Genomic DNA, 20,235 nt, shown 5'->3' on the forward strand with positions numbered 1-20,235 from the left:
AGTTACGACAACAGAACAGACCACCACCTCTTAAGTGGTCTGGCTTTTCCTGACACCACCCTACACCACCAAAAATCTATCAAGCCTCCAGATCCAACCAGCAAGTTACAGGGGGTGAGGACAGAAGAATATCTTAAACCACAACCACAGGAAAGGAACTAGCAATATTCAGAATACGGGAAACTTTACAGGATAAACTGCCTGGCTTATTGAACAAATAAACACAAGGGAAAAAAAGTGTTGGAGGTACATAAAGATTTGGAAAGACTTGTAAGAACATACCAGCTAATTGCAGGACTTCATTTGGGTATTGATACAAACAAAAACAGACAAATACTTATGATGTTTAAAAGCAACTGGAAATTGGGGTGCCTGGGTGGCTCAGTCGGTTGACTGTTCAACTTCAGCTCAGGTCACGATCTCACAGTTCGTGGGTTTGAGCCCCGCGTCGGGCTCTGGGCTGACAGCTCAGAGCCTGGAGCCTGCTTCGGATTCTGTGTCTCCCTCTCTCTCTGCCCCTCTCCCACTCATGCTCTGTCTCTCTCTGCCCCTCGAAAATAAAGAAACGTAATAAAAAAAAATTTTTTAAGCAATTGGAAATTTGTTTTTTGGGTTCTTTGAAACAACTGGAAATGTGAATGCTGACTGGATATTTGACTTATAGAATTATTTGCAAAATATTTTTAACTTGTGATGACAGTATTATGGTCGTGACTGGAAAAAAACCTCTTTTTCAATTTCTGAATAATTACAGATGAAACATCATAACTTGGGCTATGCTTCAAAAGAATACAGGACAAGAGTAAGTAGGTAAGAGTAGAACATATGAAACTGGCCATGAGTTGTTAATTGTTGAAGCTGTGTAATGGGTACATGAAGGTTCATTATACTACTGCCTACTTTAGCGTATGTTTGAAATTTTCCATAATAAAAAGTTAAAAAAGACAACAGAAAAACCTTTCAAGCCTCCCTTAAAATGGGGACTAAAATTTGATAACAAAAAAATTTAATTGGAATAATATCTTTTTTTTAAACCTATTTTTTTAAGTTTACTTATTTATTTTGAGAGAAAGAAAAAGGGAGAGAGGGAATCCCAAGCCGGTTCTACACTGTCAGTGCAGAGCCTCATGTGGGGCTTGAACTCACAGAACCATGAGATCATGACCTGAGCTGAAACCAAGAGCTGGATGCTTAACCAACTGAGCCACCCAGTTGGCCCTTAAGTTTATTTCTGCAGGGGGAGAGAAAGCACAAGCAGGAGAAGGGCAGAGAGAGAGAGATAGAGGGAGACACAAAACCCGAAGCAGGCCCCAGGTTCTGAGCTGTCAGCGCATAGCTGGACGACATGGGGCTTGAACTCACTAACTGTGAGATCACGACCTGAGCTGAAGTTGGATCCTTAACCAACTTAGTCGCCCAGGGACCCCTGAAATAAGATCTTTAATAAAAATAGAAACTCTGAGAATTACTAAAGAAAAAAAGTACCTCTGAAGAAAATGTTGATATATGAGAAGCTTATTGATGGGATTTTTATTTTTACTGACCTGATTGATGAGACTCAGATATTCTTAATGTTCCTTTTATTTGACTACACTTTAAGAGTAGTGACTAGGGGTGCCTGGGTGGCTCAATTGTTAAGCAGCTGACTTCGGCTGAGGTCACGATCTCATGGTTCATGAATTCGAGCCCTGTGTTGGGTTCTGTGCTGACAGCTCAGAGCCTGGAGCCTGTTTCAGATTCTGTGTCTCCCTCTCTCTCTTCCCCTCCCCTGTGTGCACGTGTGCTCTCTCTCTCTCTCAAAAAAAAAAAAAAAAAAAAAAAAAAAAAAAAAAAAAAGAGTAGTGACTAATTCTTATATAGCTTTCTGTTATCCAGTACCTTGTATAGTATCTTTCAACAGGAGGCACTAAAAAAAATATTTACTTAATGAATGGATTAATATTTTTACTATAATCTTGCTCAAGCATCTTCCAAATACTGTAATGATTATTACTGCCTGGTATCCAAAAACAGTTTACCTGACATGGTATTTAATTACATATTAAATAGTACAGGGGTATCTATATATAATCAACCAGTGTCCAAGAAAATTACAAGATCTCAAGAACTTTTTATTTAATTTTATTTTTTAAATGTTTGTTTATTTTTGAGAAAGATGGGGGCAGAGAGAGAGGGAGACGGGATCCGAAGCAGACTCTGTTTTGATAGCAGACAGCACAACGCGGGGCTCAAACCACGAGATCACGACCTGAGGCGAAGTCGGACTGTTAACCGACTGAGCCACCCAGATGCCCCTCAAAAACTTTTTAAACGGTGATAACCTGCGTATCTTTTTGTATCTTTAGAATTTTTAAAAATTTCAGAAAATTGAACCTATTTAAAATACACACATGAAAGTAAACTTCTAAAACGAGTGGCAAATAAACAAATGTAGCGAGACTTACCTAGCAGGGGGAATCCCCCTCTTACAGAGGTCCACCCGCACTCTCTCTCCCACATGTCTATAGATCTCCACCACAGCCAACACTGCCGCATCTCTCACCTGCCAAAGAATTCAGAAATTTAAAAAAACAAAACAAAACAAAACAAAACACCTTAGATGAAACATAATAAAATACTTCACCTCAAGGCAACATTATACTCGCACACCAACTTGAAGCTCTCAGTTGGTTTTAATGCTTCTAAACCCCTGAAAGATTTTGGCAGGTCATTAACAAAAACCAAGAGGGCCTGCAGAGAAACCTCTAGAGAAACCTTGTAAAAGGTTCTGTAGAAACCTAAAACATGTAAATAAAAGCTATTAACGTGGCTTTTAAAAAACCTTCTATTTGTAATAAGCCTGCATAAAAGCTGCCGGTAACTGTATGATTACAAATCATTACTGCGGTTAATATACTTTCCTGGAATAAAACTGCCCTTCAAGAATGTGGTCCGAACCCAACAGTCAATAATGCGCAAAGCATCATTACTCACAATGGTCAAAAGATGAAAACCCAAATGTCCACCTATGGATGTATGTATAAAGAAAACGTGGTATACACACACAATGGAATATTATACAGCCTTAAAAACGAAAGGAGGAAGTCGGACAAAAGACAACACAGAAGAACCCTGAAGACGTTATGCCAGGTAAAACATGTTAAATACAAAAGGACAAATTATATGGTTCCACTTTCGTGAAATACCTAGAGCGTAACAACTCACAGGAGAAAAAGTAGTATGTGGTTGCCAGGAGCTGGAGGACTGGGGGGAATAGGGAGTTCTTGCTTAACAGGTACGGGTTTGGGAAGACGAAAAAGTTCTGGAGATAGACTGTGGTGATGGCTGCACAACAGTGTACTTAATGCCAACGAACTACACACTTAAAATCAATTAGAATGGCAGGGGCGCCTGGGAGGCTCAGTCGGTTAAGTGTCCGACTTCGGCTCAGGTCATGATCTCGCGGTTCGTGAGTTCGAGCCCCGTGTCGGGCTCTGTGCTGACAGCTCGGAGCCTGGAGCCTGCTTCAGGTTCTGTGTCTCCCTCTCTCTGACCCTCTCCAGCTCACACTCTGTCTCTCTCTCAAAAATAAACAAACATTAATAAAAAATGACCAGAATGGTAAATTTTATGTTGTGTATATTTTACTACAATTAAAAGAAAAAAATGTGGCCTCAAGACAGGAATTTGGAAGATGGCCGTATTTTCCATGCCCAGCCCACCGCCAAAAAGCAAATGAAGAGGAAGTAAAACTCTACAAACCTCCAGGGGCAGAGCCAGGCCTAGTAGCAAGGAAAACCTTATCCAGGGTTATTCCAAATGCCCAGGCTGTGCCAAAAAGGTTACAGTCAAGATTCAACTCCACTAGGATGGACAGGATCCAGAATACTCCCCTTTTATGCCTAGCATACGCAGCTCAGGTAAATTTCTAACAAGGGATATACCACTGGTACAAACTCTCGTTAAACAGGGTTCTGTGGCAAAAAGTTGTTACGCAGCCACTTTCAGGAATGAAGAAATGAGGCTGACAACCTGTCCTCACGGTTAAGTGCAGGACTACGGAAAGGAAGGCTCTTTGCCACTCCATCTTTCAAACCCGAGAACTATCCTTTCAGCACCACACATCCTTAACGCCAAACGAGTGACAAACTTAAGCAACTGAAGTGAATATAATGTGTTCTCAGGAAGTAACTGGTGGATTTTAAGAGCAAAATGACACGAAATCTTGATTTCACAACCCCCTCCACCCTCCCTCTTCTTTTTTAAAAACGGAGTAAGAGCCCTAAGAAGAAGAGGTGGCCAAAAAAGTTAGTCAATGCTTGAATGTAAATAAAATTTTACCTGACTGTTGGAATCTCCAAATAAGACACACAAATGTGGTACCAACTTGCTGAGGACTAGCGGCCGAGCCCCAAAACTAAATAAAATTTGAAACAAAATAAAGAGAATTTGGTTTTAGTCAAACAGTAAACAAACTATACTTTCTTCTGGTTTGTATCAATAAGACGAATATGGTGCACAGCACGGGCACACATCATTAAAACATGAAGGATGTGAGACACAAGCAAAAACTAATTCTAAACAATGTGAAATATGCAAAAGTGAATAATCATGACTGACAATGAAAACTGTCGACACATGATCCAACAGAACAAAATGTTCAACCGATGGCACTCTTAAACCTAGCAACCTATCAATCGCTCATGAAAATTTGAGCTTTTGCTTTAAAATAGTGATATTTTTAGATGCTGTGTCTCCAATAAATTTGCATTCCAATAAACCTTTATTTATGTTTATTAATATTTTGATGAGGTCATGGGTTGAAAGCAAATGACAGGAGAGCCAAAAACCACAAAAGTTGTGCAGACTGAATGCACTTACAAGCTCTAGATGGCAGAAAGGACCACAGAGGAGTAAAAGAAAATAAATGAAGGTATAGTTACAATAAAGGAAGTAACGCTACAGGAAAAGTTGAAAGTTACAATAGATCACCTATCTTGTTGCATAGAACTTGAGCACATAATCAAGAAACGGAACAAAAGCCCTGGCTTCCCAGTTTTTCGGACTGGAGTTGTGAGCTCTGTGTTATCTATGCTTCAGAGCTCTACATAATGCTACCCAATTCACCGTCTAGCTACCTGGCCGAATCTTGGTCAGTCTATGATTTTGGTAACTACCCACAGTGGTCTAGAAAACCTAGGTGGGGGAAATAGCTACAATATCTGAAATACCACTGAGTTAAAAACAATGCCAAACTGGGTCCAGAACAGAAGAAGATCCTAAGTTATACCAGCATTCCTGTTATATGACCATCTATTTTGGGTAGCAACTATTACTCAACTTATTTAAGAAAAAAAGAGAAACACTTATCACTGACTAGTTGTTTTAAATTAACATACACATAAAAAATTAACAGCCAAAGATATCAGATCAAATAAAAACTCTCATACCAGAGATCAATTAATAACTCATTTAAAATTTGTTATTTCCATAGCTTTCCTTGAGCTTTACAAAATGGATACTGTTTTTTCTTTTTAGCAAAATGAAAAACAAGTTGACTATTTTCAATAATCATAAAACTTACACGTTTAAGGTTTCAATAAGACATAGACACACGCCTTCTCGAGATCGAAAATTCTTGTGCTTAAAACCAGAAGTCAACTGTTCCCAAATGTACTATTTGAAGGAGAAGTAAACAAGAATAACAAAAAATTAAATTACTCATGCTTTAATCTTTTATCTATTCCCAACCTTATCACCAACTTTCATGAGAACTCAATTTTCCCATCAGATTTTACTTCTCAGTTTTTCTAAGCCAATTTGTGCTAGCAGCATTGCTCTCACCCATTTTCTAATATTATAATCACATTTTTTGGTTTTTATTTAATATCTTTCACTTTAGATTTCAATTATTCTCAGAAAAACAATGTCCAATACCTAAAAACCTTACAATTTCCATGCACAGAGAATTCTAAGCTTTAGAAACCTTTGACAACAATGCTACCATTATAAGCCCAGTAGTCCAGTAAGCATTCAAAATGTCTAATGTTGCCTGGCAACTACTACAGACTGTCACATGGAACAGGATTTTTCAACATTTTATAATTCAGGCTTTTCTCCTTCAGCACTGGATCCAAATACAGAAACATTATTTGGGTAAGTCATTTTATTGCTGCCTACTATAATTCTCTTTTGTAAAAAGGATACATAAACCTATACAGATAATCCAACTTTATTTTCCAAACATACAGCCAATTGTCTCAATCAGTCCTTTCTCTGCAGTTAGAAACACCATCCTTTCCATTTATTAAATTCATGCATGCATACACATATACGCGCGCGCACACACACACACACACACACACACACACACACACACACACCCTTCTCTTCCTGGACTCTATTCAGCTCTACTAATATTACTCTCTGCCAAACTTTCTAGAAGGTAACCTGGAAGTTTACCTGGAAAACCTGAAATGTGAATAAGCTGATGCAGCCCCACCACCTCTGGAACACCAGTCTATATAAATAAATACTTATATTTATGTCCAAAAACACACGTACAAGGATGTTACTTATAGTACTATTTATAATAACACATCAAAAGGGAGTTAAAATCTGAACCACTAAGCAAGTGCTGAAGGATACCCACCAAACTATTAGCAAGGACTTCATTCTAAGGTGTAAAATATCTCGGCCAACAGTTTATTTTTACAATTGAACACTCTTTGGATGTTTTTCTAAAACGTATGTAATACATAATTTTAAAACTGTATTCTAAGTGACAACACATTGCATATATTGTAAATTCTGATTTTTTCTACTTAACATGAGATATTCTATAAATCTTTATTTACATGTCAATTTATTTTCAGTCTCCTTTCAAAACATCTCCCTAAGGGCTAATTTTTTTTTTTTTTACTATATTCATAACACACAAATCAGTGTCCTAGAATATATGCTTTATCTAATCAGTAACCACCTGTTTAAATAAAAAATTTAGTTCTTGTCACTGTAAAAGTCGCAGTAATTAACACAACATTCAGTAGTTCTCAAAAGGAGCTTTCTCACTGAACACTGTATAACCTGCAGGTAAGAGAAACCAAAGAATAATATATTCAGCATATTGTCCAAGTAATAGAATCTGAGTCGGCTTTATAAAAAATGCCAAAGAGTAGAAAATAGGAAAAAGCAAAACAACACAATGTTAAACACCGACATTTTACTTTAAATTTCAATTTCTTTAGAGCATTAACAATGATTCACTGTTTCCAATTTCAGCTTCCATGTCCCTGGAGGCTTCCATGGCTCGCTGTGATTACCATCTATCTATCCCGATATTTCATCACTGATTAGCAAAATCGAAATTTAAAAGGTAGGCCTACCATAGGTGCTGCTACTTGATCCATCAGCTTCAATATCAGAGTCTGAGCTTCGTCTCGAACCTTGTCTTTGGCATCTCCCATTCTGTCTATTAAAGCTACAATAACTAGAGAAAGGCAAGAGGAAGAGAGTAAATATTTATAATTCATCTCCATTATAAGCTATATTTTACAAAATTATAATCAGCTCGTTTCATAAATGAAAAGTTACCAGGTAAGCAAATTATTTTCTTTACTCATGAGTCCAATAAAAACTAACGGAGAAGGAAGGTCCAAAAGTATACTTACAGCATGATATCCACTTATGACAATGTTCAAAAAACAGGCAGGACTAAACACTATCCTATTTAGAGACGTGTGTGGCTAGTCAAGCTCTACAGATCAGCGAGGGAATGGTCATCCGAAACGTCATGTCAGTGGTAACGTCTGGTAGAGGGAGGGAGGGGTCAGTAGGAAATGCAGAGAGGAAGTAGCTACGATGGGAGAGTTCTGGTTTCTTGACCTGGGCACAGGCAGGTGTTGGCTTATGATCACACGTCTGACAGGTACTTTTATGTATGTATGACATATTATTCTGACAAAAATAAAAGCCTAGGCCCCCGGGATTACAGTTTTTCTCTACTATGTCCAAGACTGTGGCACTGTTTCACGCAAGGAGGCAAGAAAGGCGGGTGAGAGTCTATTCTTGGAGAGTTTTCATGAAAATGGCTTCTGTAACTGTAAGTCAACAAAGAACCACAAAGAAATGACATCTGTTGAGGGTGAGGGTGAAGGGAAAGGGAGGTGAGGGCAGAATTCAGAGGGTACAGATTCTAAAGTTCACTCATAGGGCAAAAATCTCTCACAGTCAAAATTATCTTTTTGTAATCCCTTAAATCACCACTGCCCCTTGTGTGGTATTACAAGGTGTGAGGCCACATTACTCTCCTTTTGTCTTTACTTTCTCAGCTCCTAAAGGTTTACAGCAGTGCTCACCCCAAAAGGTGACTAAAAATTAAAGAGAGAATACATTTAAACAACTTAGAGTGAAGGGCACTAAGTAAGTACTCTGTGTGTCACCTGCCACCCCCATCATCCTCCATGTTGGACGGCAAAGAAATTAACTTGTTTCTCTTTTGACATGATAGCTATAGCCTTCCTTTCCCTGAGGCAGTGAAGGTTGAGGCCTAGTTTAAATAAGGGAAGGAAGAAGAAATAAGATAGAGAAAGGGATTTTCTCTCATTTATTTATACACAATTATAATTAAGTGTATACATAATTTGATGCAAATATATTCTACAATAAACACTGTCTACAATATAACAACCAGACTGATTTAGTAATAATAAACAACACTTAAGGAAAAAAGAAATTACATTATTTTTGGAAGAAAATTAGACTATAGTGAGAAGCCCACTATACCAAATGGAATATTATCCAAAAACCTAAGCTTAATCAAGGAAATGACTATAAGAGAACAAAGTTCTTGCCATAAAATCATAAGCCTAATCATGAGGCAACCGAAGTACCTGTCAGCTGGAACAATATAAATACTTCTCATCTTGCTTAGATGTATTGTTAACATTAGAGAAAACCATTGACATCTGTAGGACTGGCTGTTGTGGGACTCTGGTTCTGATAGCTTCTGAGAGGCAGAAGATAGTAATAAACACTTAATAAATGTTAGATATTATTCCGTACTAAGCATTGAATTATCTCACGTCAACCTCATAACAGCCCAATTAAAGAGAGTAGGCTCATTTGATAGAGAAGGCCCAAAAGGATTAAATACCTTGCCCAAAGTCACAAAAATAGCAAGTTGAAACCAGGACTTAAATAATCCACACAATTAGGTCCCAGTTATAACTACTTCCATTTACTTGTAATCGATGGGTTCTATGTGTGTGTATCTGTGTCTGTGTGTGTTAACAATCACACAACAGGAGTATGAAAAAAAAATATCCATGGCATTCTCGAGAGGTGGGATTTAACTCCAAAAAGAAAATTAAAATGTTGGCCCAAACCAGGGCTCACTTCAAGACAAAAAACTAAACTTTTATAGAATATAAATAGCAAAAACAACTTGACACTACATAAACATTTTATTATAGTTATTAAACAAAAAAAAATCCATAAATTTTTTGCATTAGAGTTCCTTTTTGATACATATTCTCTTGGTGTGAAACAGAACAAGATTTTATTCCTAGTTTTACCAGTTGTTAATTATTTAAGACCGTAAACTTCTCTGAATTTGAAAGTTTCCTTATCTATAAAATAAGGAGGGGTGCAGGCCTATACCTCACATGACTAGTGACAGAATGACATAAAACTGGAAAAAAAGAAACGAAAACAAAACCCACTTGTGCTAAGCCCATAATAAGCATTTGGAAGAGTCAACAGTCTACCCAAAAGATCTGTACGTATTATAATGACCACTGAATTATCATTCAACATGATGGATATTCAATAGATAATTATGGGACTCCAAAACAGAGCTTTTTACCGTGCAGCCAGTAAGAACCTGTTACACAGACTGGAACCTGAACAGTGAAACACCGAAGAAGTTCAAAGCACAGCTAGTCGTATGTCTTACTCTCTTAGCACTGTACGAGACACAGACCATCTTGCATTTTACGAGATGCAAGAGTGATGAGCAGGTAGCCCGATTATTCTAATACTCTTTCTGCAATTCCATTTTGGGTTAAAACTATCTGTTTAAAATTTGTAAAATATGAGATCCTTTACTGAATTCAGTTATCATAAAACCAGGGCTGGTGATCATTGTTAAATGTAAATCGGATATATTTTTTTGTTTGAAAACCTTATTTTTCCACAGTATCTGTGGCCACAAAAGAAATTTTAAATATTTTACATCAAAAGAGCCCATACTCTTTCTGGAACTTTGTCTAAAACTGAACATCAATCTCAATTTTCCTAAAACATCTCTTCACTTTTAATGTAAAAAGATAAAAAAAAAATACCTTTGATAGTTAATAACCTAAGTGTACCAAAAGACAGTATCACTCACATCAAGTTACATACATCTAAGATGACATTATTTAAAAAAAAAAAACCTTCAGGGGCCCCTGGGTGGCTCAGTCGGTTAAGCATCTGACTTTGGCTTAAGTCATGATCTCGCAGTTTGTGGGTTTGAGCCGCACACTGGACTCTGAGCTTACAGCTCAGAGCCTGGAGGCTGCTTTGGATTCTCTCTCCCCACCCCCCCCCCAAATAAACACACGTGAAGGGCTCCTAAAGTGGTTTGTCTAAGGTACAAAACAGAGTAAAACAAAAAAGCTAACCCTGGGCTCTTCATTTAGTACTGTACCTCCTTAAGAGTACACAGAGGGGCACCTGCGTGGCTCAGCTGGTTAACCCTCCAACTCTGGATTTTGGCTCAGGTCGTGACCTCACGGTTCCCAAGTTCAAGCCCTGCAGGCGGGTTTGAGCCCTGCGGGCAGGCTCTGCTGGGGATTCCCGCTCTCCCTCTCTCTCTGCCCCTCCCCTGCTCTTTCTCTAAATTAAAACAAAATGAAATATATACTGCCTATCTTGTGGAGCTATCATACAAGTTAGAAATAATGTGGGGATAATGTTTTATACACGTAAAGTTGATAAAGCCCAATATGGGTAACAAGTAGGCAATATACACTAGCAAAGCAGTGATGAAATTTTCGTTACACTACACTGACTCTGAATTAATAACAAGTTTGAATCTCACCAAGGAAAATGATGGACACTTGGGGTTCAAAGTGAAAATGATACTAATATTAATGTACACAAATAACCATAAAGAGTAGATGAGAAGACAGAAAAAAAAACTACACATACAAGCCTATATACATATATGGAAAACACATATGAAAAATAATAAAAGCAACTTAATGTAATTCATTGACTATTTAACAGTATAAGAACTAGAGAGTAAAGAAAAATTCAATTTTAGTATATGTGCTGCCGAAGAGAGCACTGAGTAAAGAAAAATTCAGAGTAGGTTGAGGTTGATCTGAAAAGCTCCCAGACACTGAAATCTGAAGTAGGTCTTTTAAAGAGAAAGGACGGGGGGGCACCTGGGTGGCTCAGTCGGTTGGGCGTCCAACTTCAGCTCAGGTCACGATCTCACGGTCCGTGAGTTTGAGCCCCGTGTCGGGCTCTGGGCTGATGGCTCAGAGCCTGGAGCCTGTTTCAGATTCTGTGTCTCCCTCTCTCTCTCTGCCCCTCCCCCGTTCATGCTCTGTCTCTGTCTCGAAAATAAATAAACGTTAAAAAAATTTAAAAAAAAATAAAATAAAAAATAAAGAGAAAGGACGGACCATGGGAAAGAGGAGACGATTTCAAAAGGAAAGAGCAGCACAGCAGAAGCATGAGCGAGTTAAGCCAGAACTGCCAGGAGCGAGCAAGTTGCTAACTAAAGTGGAGAGAGTACTTGCGGAAGACCGCTGATCAAGAAGGCTACTAAGACGTAGCAGGGACGTACAGGCTGAGAGAAGCGGACCGCCACCAGAGGAGAGCAAAACAGAGGTTCCGAAAGCAGGACAGTCCCGGGAGACAACAAACTGGGATTCTGGTCCCGTTATTCCTACTGCCTCATTATAAGGAGTCGGTGCATCAAACTCCATGCGGCTCTCCTTGCATTTGAAAAATAAGCAAGATACACAATACCTAGAATTACCGTCCGGTCTAAAATACGGTCTGTCACAACTAATAATAGGGAGCTACTATAGGGCAGGGGTCCCAAACATAAACGCCTACAGTCAGGGAGGTACGGGAAATGCCAGAACTGATCCAGCTCTAGAAAGGGCGGTACTCCAAGCTGGCGGTATTATAACTGCTATCCTCAGGAAGGGGCAAGACGAGACGGGAGGACTTGTGAAGCAGAAAGCTCAGGACCCATACCAAAGAGAATCTATGACAAAACTTCAGCCCACAAGGAAGTACCTGTGGGGGTGGACAAGCCCTAAATACGAATCTTTTACATAAAACTTCCTGATTTTAAACAATGACTCAAACTGTTTTAAGAAAATACCTAAGTAAAACACATATGCCTAGTTTTTAACATCTATCACAGGATTTTAAGCACAAGACTGATACGGTAAAGAATCGGCCTTTTCAGAAGACATTTATGCAAAGAATGACCTGGAACCAGGTAGTGATTAGAAAGGGAACTTACTGAAGGGAACTTACTAAGATGCTTCTGCTGAAAGGATAGTTAGACAATAAAAATAAGAAACCAGCAGAATCTGGGGACATACCAAACATGAAGAAAAAGTTGACCAAAGATAATGAGAAAATAAGTGTGGGCATTAGGAAGCGTTAACTTAATCCATAAAAGAAAATCATGGACAGCTGCGATTTCCCTTAACTATTGCTATACATTAGGAACCCAATCTACTCGTCAAAGCGCTCCAAAAGGCACACGAGGGCCACTTGGGTTTAGGAAACAGGTCAGAGCCAGCACTGTAATCCCGACGACTGTGCAAAGAAAAGCAATGCACCACGGGCTCGCACCATACCGCAAACACACTGGAAGTGAGTGTGGTGCAAAGGGCGGCTGGCAGCTCGGGACGGCTCTACAAACTATTTGCGGGGGGGAAAAAAAAAAAAAAATTGAGAGTGTTTATAAAATAGAGTTTTAAAAACAATCTGACCAAAGTAATTTGGTCTATTGAATCTAATAATAAAAAATTGGGCCCCGTGGTTTTTTTTCCTTTCATTTTGCTGTATCACTTATTTTTACTGTATTTTACAAAATATTGGTCCTGTACCACAGAAGTCTAAAAAGCAGTGCTGTAAGTTATAAATTTTTAATGTTAAAAAAAGTAAAAGTTAACAGTAGAAGTTTTTAAGCTATGAAGTAAAAACCTATTAGCAGAATATTTAATACGTCTTTTGCTTTTTTTGGTTTTATTTGTCTCAGAGGAAATAGAATTATTTTAATAGGCTTAAAATGTTTTATGTCTAGGCAAACTAAAATACTACGTAGTAGATCTCTGGGCTGTAGAAAATTACTTTTTTCCATTCACAGAGAACCAATTGTGTTAAAAACCATGAGAAAAAAATGCCAGTATGTCAACACCTACAACGATTTTTAAATAAAGTTAACTTACCCATTACTACATAGGACTTAAATCGTGTTGATAATCTGTCCACAAAGGCACTTAAAATTTCCAATCCCATTAATGATACCTACAGACAGAAAAAATTTTAATGAATACAAACTACCAAAACATTCTTTAGTATCAATATATAATCACTGACATATAAAGATCTTCATATATTGCCAAGTTTTTGTTTTTTCTAAGATACATTTTATTTTTTTGTATTTTTTAATGTTTATTTATTTTTGAGAGAGTGAGAGAGAGAGAGAGAGAGAGAGAGAGAGAGATAGGGAGAGAATGAATGAATGAATGTGTGCAGGGGTGGGAGGGGTAGAGAGAGGGAGACACAGAATCCAAAGCTGGCTCCAGGCTCAAAGCGGTCAGTAAAGAGCTGGGTGTGGGGCTTGAACTCACGAACCGTGAGATCATGACCTGAGCCTAAGTGTGATGCTTAACCGACTGAGCCACCCAGGCGTCCCTATTACCAAGTTTTTTTTTTTTTTTTTTTAAGAACATAAGGAGTTATGGAAACCAATTCAACAATAAATTTCATATTAAAATTTTTTTTTAAAAAATCCAAAAAAATAAGGAGATTGAAGTATTCAGGGGTAAACAGTCATGAGGTTAGGGCCCTCTACTCTCAAATGGTTCAATAAATGCTACTACTCCTACTAATGTATAAATATGCAGGAAGATAAAGGCAAAATGTTAATAACTGGTAAAATGGGTGAAGGGTGTAAAGGTCACTGACTATACTTCCAACTTTCTTCCTGTAATGTTGAAATGTTTCCCAAATGCAAGTTAAAAACTAAGAGCGCCTTTAATTACAGAGGAACTCCAGCTTTTATCTCGGATGGAGACTCTAGGAAAAATACCACTCCCACTTTACAAGAAAAAAAATAATCTGCAGATCTACAATTACTCTTAAATTCATCAGAAAGCTGAAGTTGTAGGATAATCACCTCGCCTGAAACTTAAGGAAAGACAGATGCCCCCAAGGGGAGATGGGACGTGAGCAGTAGGTCACATGTGGCAAAAGACAGAAGGAAAGCCAAGCCGTAGGACAAGCGGGCTCAGCGTTCCGCTGTACGTAGCTCATTGTTAATAGCCGAACGTGGGCCAGCGTGCAAATGTGTAATCCTCGCAGCCACCGACACAAAAGGAGGGACCCCATTTGCAGACTTTTTCTCCACAAACCTCCACCGGACACTATGACTGGAAAAGGGATCTATCTCTTGGTTGTCCGGGTCTCAGAAGAAGACAGCAGCTATCTCTGCAGGAAAGTCACAGACTTTTCCTTTCCCGTACCGTTTGTAAGAAACAAAGGTATGAAGCCGCTGAGAGAAAGACAAATACTGTCACCCCAGGACACAGGTAAAAACTCACTGCTACTGAGTGAAGAGAAAAGAAAAAAAGGGAGACAGACCTCAGACCTCTGAGGGAGAAGCAGAAAATCACCCCGGGCTCAAATGTTTAAAGGTCTCCAGCTGAGGAGGGGCAGGATCTCTAATAAAGCCTCATCCCCTAGACTCAGGGACAAAGGGCTCGTAAGGCTGAAGCTGGACCAGAAAACCCAAGAACACCGCCACTCCCCACAACCAGGCTCGCAAGAACAGCCTAGGAAGCAAGAGCACTTAATCACTGGAGGAGAAAACACGGAGAAAAACCCTCCACGAAGCACAGGAAAAAAAGGGAAGGACTAAAGTGTAGGGTGTTGAACACTGAGCACCTAACAATTTACCCCACTCCTGGGTCTGTATCCAAAGCAGGACACGGATACTCGTATGCCAATGTTCACTACAGCATTATTTGCAATAGCTAAAAGGCACAGGGGCCCACATGTCCATCAACTGACGAACAGACACAGAAAATGTGGCATACGCTCAATTAAAAATGTGGCCAGGGGTGCCTGGGTGGCTCAGGTGGTTAAGTGTCAGACTTGAGTTCGGCTCAGGTCACGATCTCATGATTCGTGAGATCGAGACCCACCATGGGCTCCACGCTGGGGGTGGAGCCTGCTTCAGATTCTCTCTCTTCTCCTCGTCCTCCTTTTCCTCCAACTCAGGGGGAAAAAAAAAAAAAAGTTTGGCCATAAATAGGACTGACTGGTACATGCTGAACATGAATGAACCCTGAAAACATTATAAGTGAAAAGAAGTCACAAATGGCCAAATGTCATACGATTAAACTTATAAGAAACGTCAAGAATGTCCGGAATCGATGAATTGTACACTTCAAATAAATAAATTGTATAGTATGTAAGCTATATCAATAAAACTGTTAAAACATAGTTGAAAATCTACAAATAGACTCACAGACTTAACAGACTTTACAGATGATAAAAGCAGTATCTCAAATCAGCAGGAAAGACAAGCACACTTGGTAAGATCTCACTTAAAAAGATCTATCCCTAAGATACACTAGCAAAATTATTAAAAACATGCAGACATTATTCATTGCAAGAGACCGGAAACTATCCAAACATTCATCAATATGAGACAGAGTCAATAAATTATGGTACATCCACACTCTAGGGTACTGTAACACTTTAAAAATAAAAATGACTACTCTCCTAATTCTGCTGTGCAGTAACCTCCATGATATACTGTTAAGTGAAAAAAGCAAGTTGGGGCAATGTGTATATACACAAAGAGGGCTATGAATAGACACAGTTACTTAGAAATGTTTATTAAAAATAACAACCATGAAAAACCAATCAGGAAAAAAATTAATCATTAGGAATAGGCTATAAGTAATAGAGAAAGAAACCAAGACTATTGTGAACACACCTTATTTGTAGCAATAACTAGTTTCACTGAAAATAAGTGAACCTAAATGTATACCGAATTATTATTATAAGCACACAGATTTTCAAGCACAGCAATTTGATGATCTCTCTCCAGGGGGATAAACACTAAACACAACAACAACTCTGCAAAAAAGAAACTTCAATGCTTTTAGAAATCTTGTTGGCTGAAGGAGATAGAAGACATACAGAAATAGGAAAGACTGCAGTCCGGAATCTGAATTAGAATCACTATAAACTCCTGGTGTATTTTTCTTTAAAACTAAAATAAAACCGAACCCTATTCATCGACAAGAACAATGAGTCCCACTGGCACTCACACTGCATTTTCCACATACTCGTTCCCACTAAAAAGAACAAGAGCTTCTTGGAGAAGCGGCTGATCCCAGGGCAGGAGCAGGAAACAGGACATCTCACGATGCCAGACAGCAAAGATACTATCAGAGGTTACTAGGGTCGTGCCAAGATAGGACAGTTTGAATGTTAATAAGGATAATAAGCGCACCATCTTGAAACATCAGATGTGCTTAAATACGAGAATTCGTAACGACGAGAACTATGTGGCCGATATTGGAGGATGCTAGAAGGCCACCCCAGTATTCTGACAATTAGTAAACAAAAGGAAAGAATCCTATAAATTACAGGTGTACCTCAGAAATATTGTGGATTCTGTTCCAGACCACTGCAACAAAGGGAATACTGCAACAAAGTGAGTCAAGTGAATTTCTCCATTTCCCAGAGCATATAAAAGTCATGTTTACCCTGGACTGAGCTCTATTAAGCATGCGATAGCATCATGGCTCTAAAAAGTACACACTTTAATTAAAAAATACTTCATTGCTAAAAAAACGTTAACCATTATCTGAGCTCTCAGCAGGTTGTACTCTTTTGGCTGGGGGAGGGTGGTTGATGGCTACCGACCGAGCCGGGGAGTGACTGCTGAAGGCTTGGGGAGGCTGTGGCAGTTTCTTAAAGTAAGACAACAGTGAAGTGTGCCACAACTGGCTCTTCCTTTCACGAATGATTTCTCTGCAGCATGTGATGTTGTTTGACAGCATTTTACCCACAGAACTTCTTTCAAAATTGGAGTTGATGTTCTCCAACCCTGATGCTGCTCATCAGCTGCTCAAAATATGCAATATTTTAAACGTTTGCTGTCATTTCAACAATCTTCGCAGCATCTTCAGCAGGAATAGATCTCGTCCCGAGAAAAGCTTTTTTTTTGGCTCATCCATCAGAAGCAACTCCTCATTTGTTCAAGTTTTATCCGGAGACTGCAAAGTCAGTCCCGACTTCAAGCTCCATTTTTTTTAAGGTTTTTATTTTAATTCCAGTTAACATACAGTGTTGTGGGAATTTCAGATGTACAACATACTTACTAATTCCACACTTACATCGCCCTGTGCTCATCACAACAAGTGCACTCCTTAATCCCAATCACCTCTTTAACCCATCAGAATATCCTGTGGGAAAAGGACAGTTTCTTCAACAAATGGTGTTGGGAAGACGGGACAAGAACGTGCAAAAGAATGAAACTGGACCACTTTCTTATACCTTACACAAAAATAAGTTCAAAATGGATCAAAGACCTAAATATGAGGTCTGAAACCATAAAAATCCTACAACGGAACACAGGCAGTAACTTCTTTGACATTGGCCGTAGCAACTTTCTAGGTAGGTCTCCTGAGGCAAGGGAAATAAAAGCAAAGAAGCTATTGGGACTACAGCTAAATAAAAAGTTTCTGCACAGTGAAAGCTCCACTTCTAATTCTAGTTCTGCTGCTGTCTCTACCACATCTGAGGTTACTTTCTCCACTGAACCCCTGAAAGTCATCAGTTTCTTCCAAACTCCTGTTTATGTCGATAGTCTGACCTCTTTCCAGGAATCACGAATGTTCTTAATGGCATCTAGAATGGCGAATCTTTTCCAGGTTTGTTCAATTTATTCTGCCCCGCTCCATCACAGGAATCACTACCTATGGCAGCTACAACCTTGTAATATGTATTTCTTAAATAAGACTTTAAAATTACTCCTTGATCCATGGGCTGTAGCACGGATATGGTGTTAGCAGGCCAACATTAATTCTTACTGCACAGCTCCATTGTAGCTCTTGGGTACCGGTGCATTGTCATGATCCATAATATTTTGAAAGGAATCTTTTTTCCTTCAATAGTTCTCAGCAGTGGCTTCAAATATTCAGGAAACCGTGTAAACAGATGGGCTGTCCTTCCGGCGTTGCTGTTTCGCTTACAGAGCACAAGGAGAGTGGATTTAACACAACGCTTAAGGGTCTCAGGATATTCACAATGATGCGAGCACTGGCCTCGACTCAAAGTCACCAGCTACATTAGCCCGAACAAGAGAGTCACCCTGTCCTCCGAAGCCAGGCACCGATTTCTCCTCTGCAGCCGTCAAAGTCCTAGGAGGCGTCTCCTTCCTGATGCAAGGCTGCTCCGTCTATACTGGAAATCCACTGTTTAGGCAGCTACCTTCGGGGGTCGCCCCAGCTGGGTCCTCTGAGGAACGCTTTGGGACTCCCGTGCTGCCTGTGCTACCTTGCTACCTGTAGGTGACGGAGACGGCTCCCTTCCTTCAACTTCACGAGCCAACTTCCGTGGCTTCCTCACCAATCTCGGGCTTCACGGAATTGAAGAGAGTTAGGGCCCCGCTCCGGATGAGGCTTTGGCTTAAGGGAGCGTTGTGGCTGCTCTGGTCTCCTGTCCAGACCACCGAAACTAGGTCCAGATCGGCCATGAAGCCGTTCTGCTTTCTTACCATTCATGCTCCGTTTCCTTCGAGCACCTTTCCTTTGCAGTCCCAAGTTGGCCGCGTGCCACAAGAGGCCTAGCTTCTGGCCTGTCTTGGCTTTTGACTTGCCTTCCTGAGCTTAATCACCGCTAGCTTTGGATTCAGTGTCAGACCCACGCAACGCCTTCTTTCACTTGAACACGTAGAAGCCGTTGTGGAGCTATTAATTGGCCTCATTTCAACACGGCTGTGTGTCCAGGAACAGGGAGGTCTGGGGGGAAGGAGAGAGACGGGGAGCAGCTGCTCAGTGGAGCAGTCAGCACCACTGCGTGTAGAGACTGAGTTGGCCTTCTCAGATGGACGTGGTTCGTGGTGCTCCCTAACAATTACGATAGAGCAATTGTAACATCTGAACGTACTGACCACAGACCATCATGACATACTGTAACCAGAAAAGTCTGAAATATTGCCAGGATTTACCAAAATGTGATACACAGATAACAAAGTGACCAAGTGCCACTGGGAAAATGGCAGCAGTAGACACGTTTCATGCCCGGTCACCGCAAACCTTCAGCTTGCACAGTAAAGCAAAGCACAACAAAATCAGGGATGCCCGCCTTTCTATTACAAACTATGCCAATGAAATAGAAGTGGAGGCCGGGGCGGGCGCCTGGGTGGCTCAGTGGGTTAAACATCAGACTCGATTCTGCTCAGATTATGACCTCACGGTCATGAGATCTGCGTGAGGCTCTGTGCTGAACGTGGAGCCTGCCTAGGACTCTCTCTCCCTTCCTCCCCCTCCGCCTTCCACCTCCCCTCAAAATAACTAAATAAACGTTTTTTAAAAAAGGACTAAATGGGAAGTTTCTCTGTACAAAGCATCCTAGTTAATAGGAGACAGAATGACAATTAGAATATCACTGTACAAGCCCTAACGAGTGAAGAGATCTAAGCACCGAACATTGATGATTGTTAACATCATAAAAAGATACTGGCAGACCTTATGTGCCTTCTCGACATTATGTGCCTCCTGAGGGGGAAGAAAAAGAAAGGTTGAAACTGATCAAGCTTTAGGTCCAACTACCAAGTTATAGTAAAATACAGAGGAACTAACACTACAGGACTGAAATCAGCAAAATCACAACTGTGTGAAACTCCACAAATAAAGTCCAAGAATTTTTTAAAAGAATCTTGAAAAAGAATTTTTAACAGAGGTAGAAACAAACTCAGAGACTTAATAA

General features: G+C 39.7%; 1 protein-coding gene across 33 annotated transcripts in view; it reads right to left on the bottom strand.

Moving 5' to 3' along the window:
- Positions 1 to 20,235, bottom strand: part of CLASP2 (cytoplasmic linker associated protein 2) — a 180,613-nt gene that overhangs the window by 152,552 nt on the left and 7,826 nt on the right. For all 33 annotated transcript variants that reach the window (XM_053904085.1, XM_053904088.1, XM_053904086.1 and 30 more), the window contains exons 2-6: positions 13,449 to 13,527; positions 7,365 to 7,468; positions 5,564 to 5,655; positions 4,321 to 4,396; positions 2,445 to 2,542 (exon numbers count right to left, since the gene is read on the bottom strand). In XM_053904085.1, the coding sequence (XP_053760060.1) occupies positions 2,445 to 2,542; positions 4,321 to 4,396; positions 5,564 to 5,655; positions 7,365 to 7,468; positions 13,449 to 13,527 (449 nt within the window). The remainder of the gene's footprint in view (positions 1 to 2,444; positions 2,543 to 4,320; positions 4,397 to 5,563; positions 5,656 to 7,364; positions 7,469 to 13,448; positions 13,528 to 20,235) is intronic.

This window comes from Panthera pardus, unplaced genomic scaffold (genome assembly GCF_024362965.1).
Source record: "Panthera pardus isolate Hobbes unplaced genomic scaffold, ASM2436296v1 HiC_scaffold_16, whole genome shotgun sequence".
Taxonomy (NCBI): domain Eukaryota; kingdom Metazoa; phylum Chordata; class Mammalia; order Carnivora; family Felidae; genus Panthera; species Panthera pardus.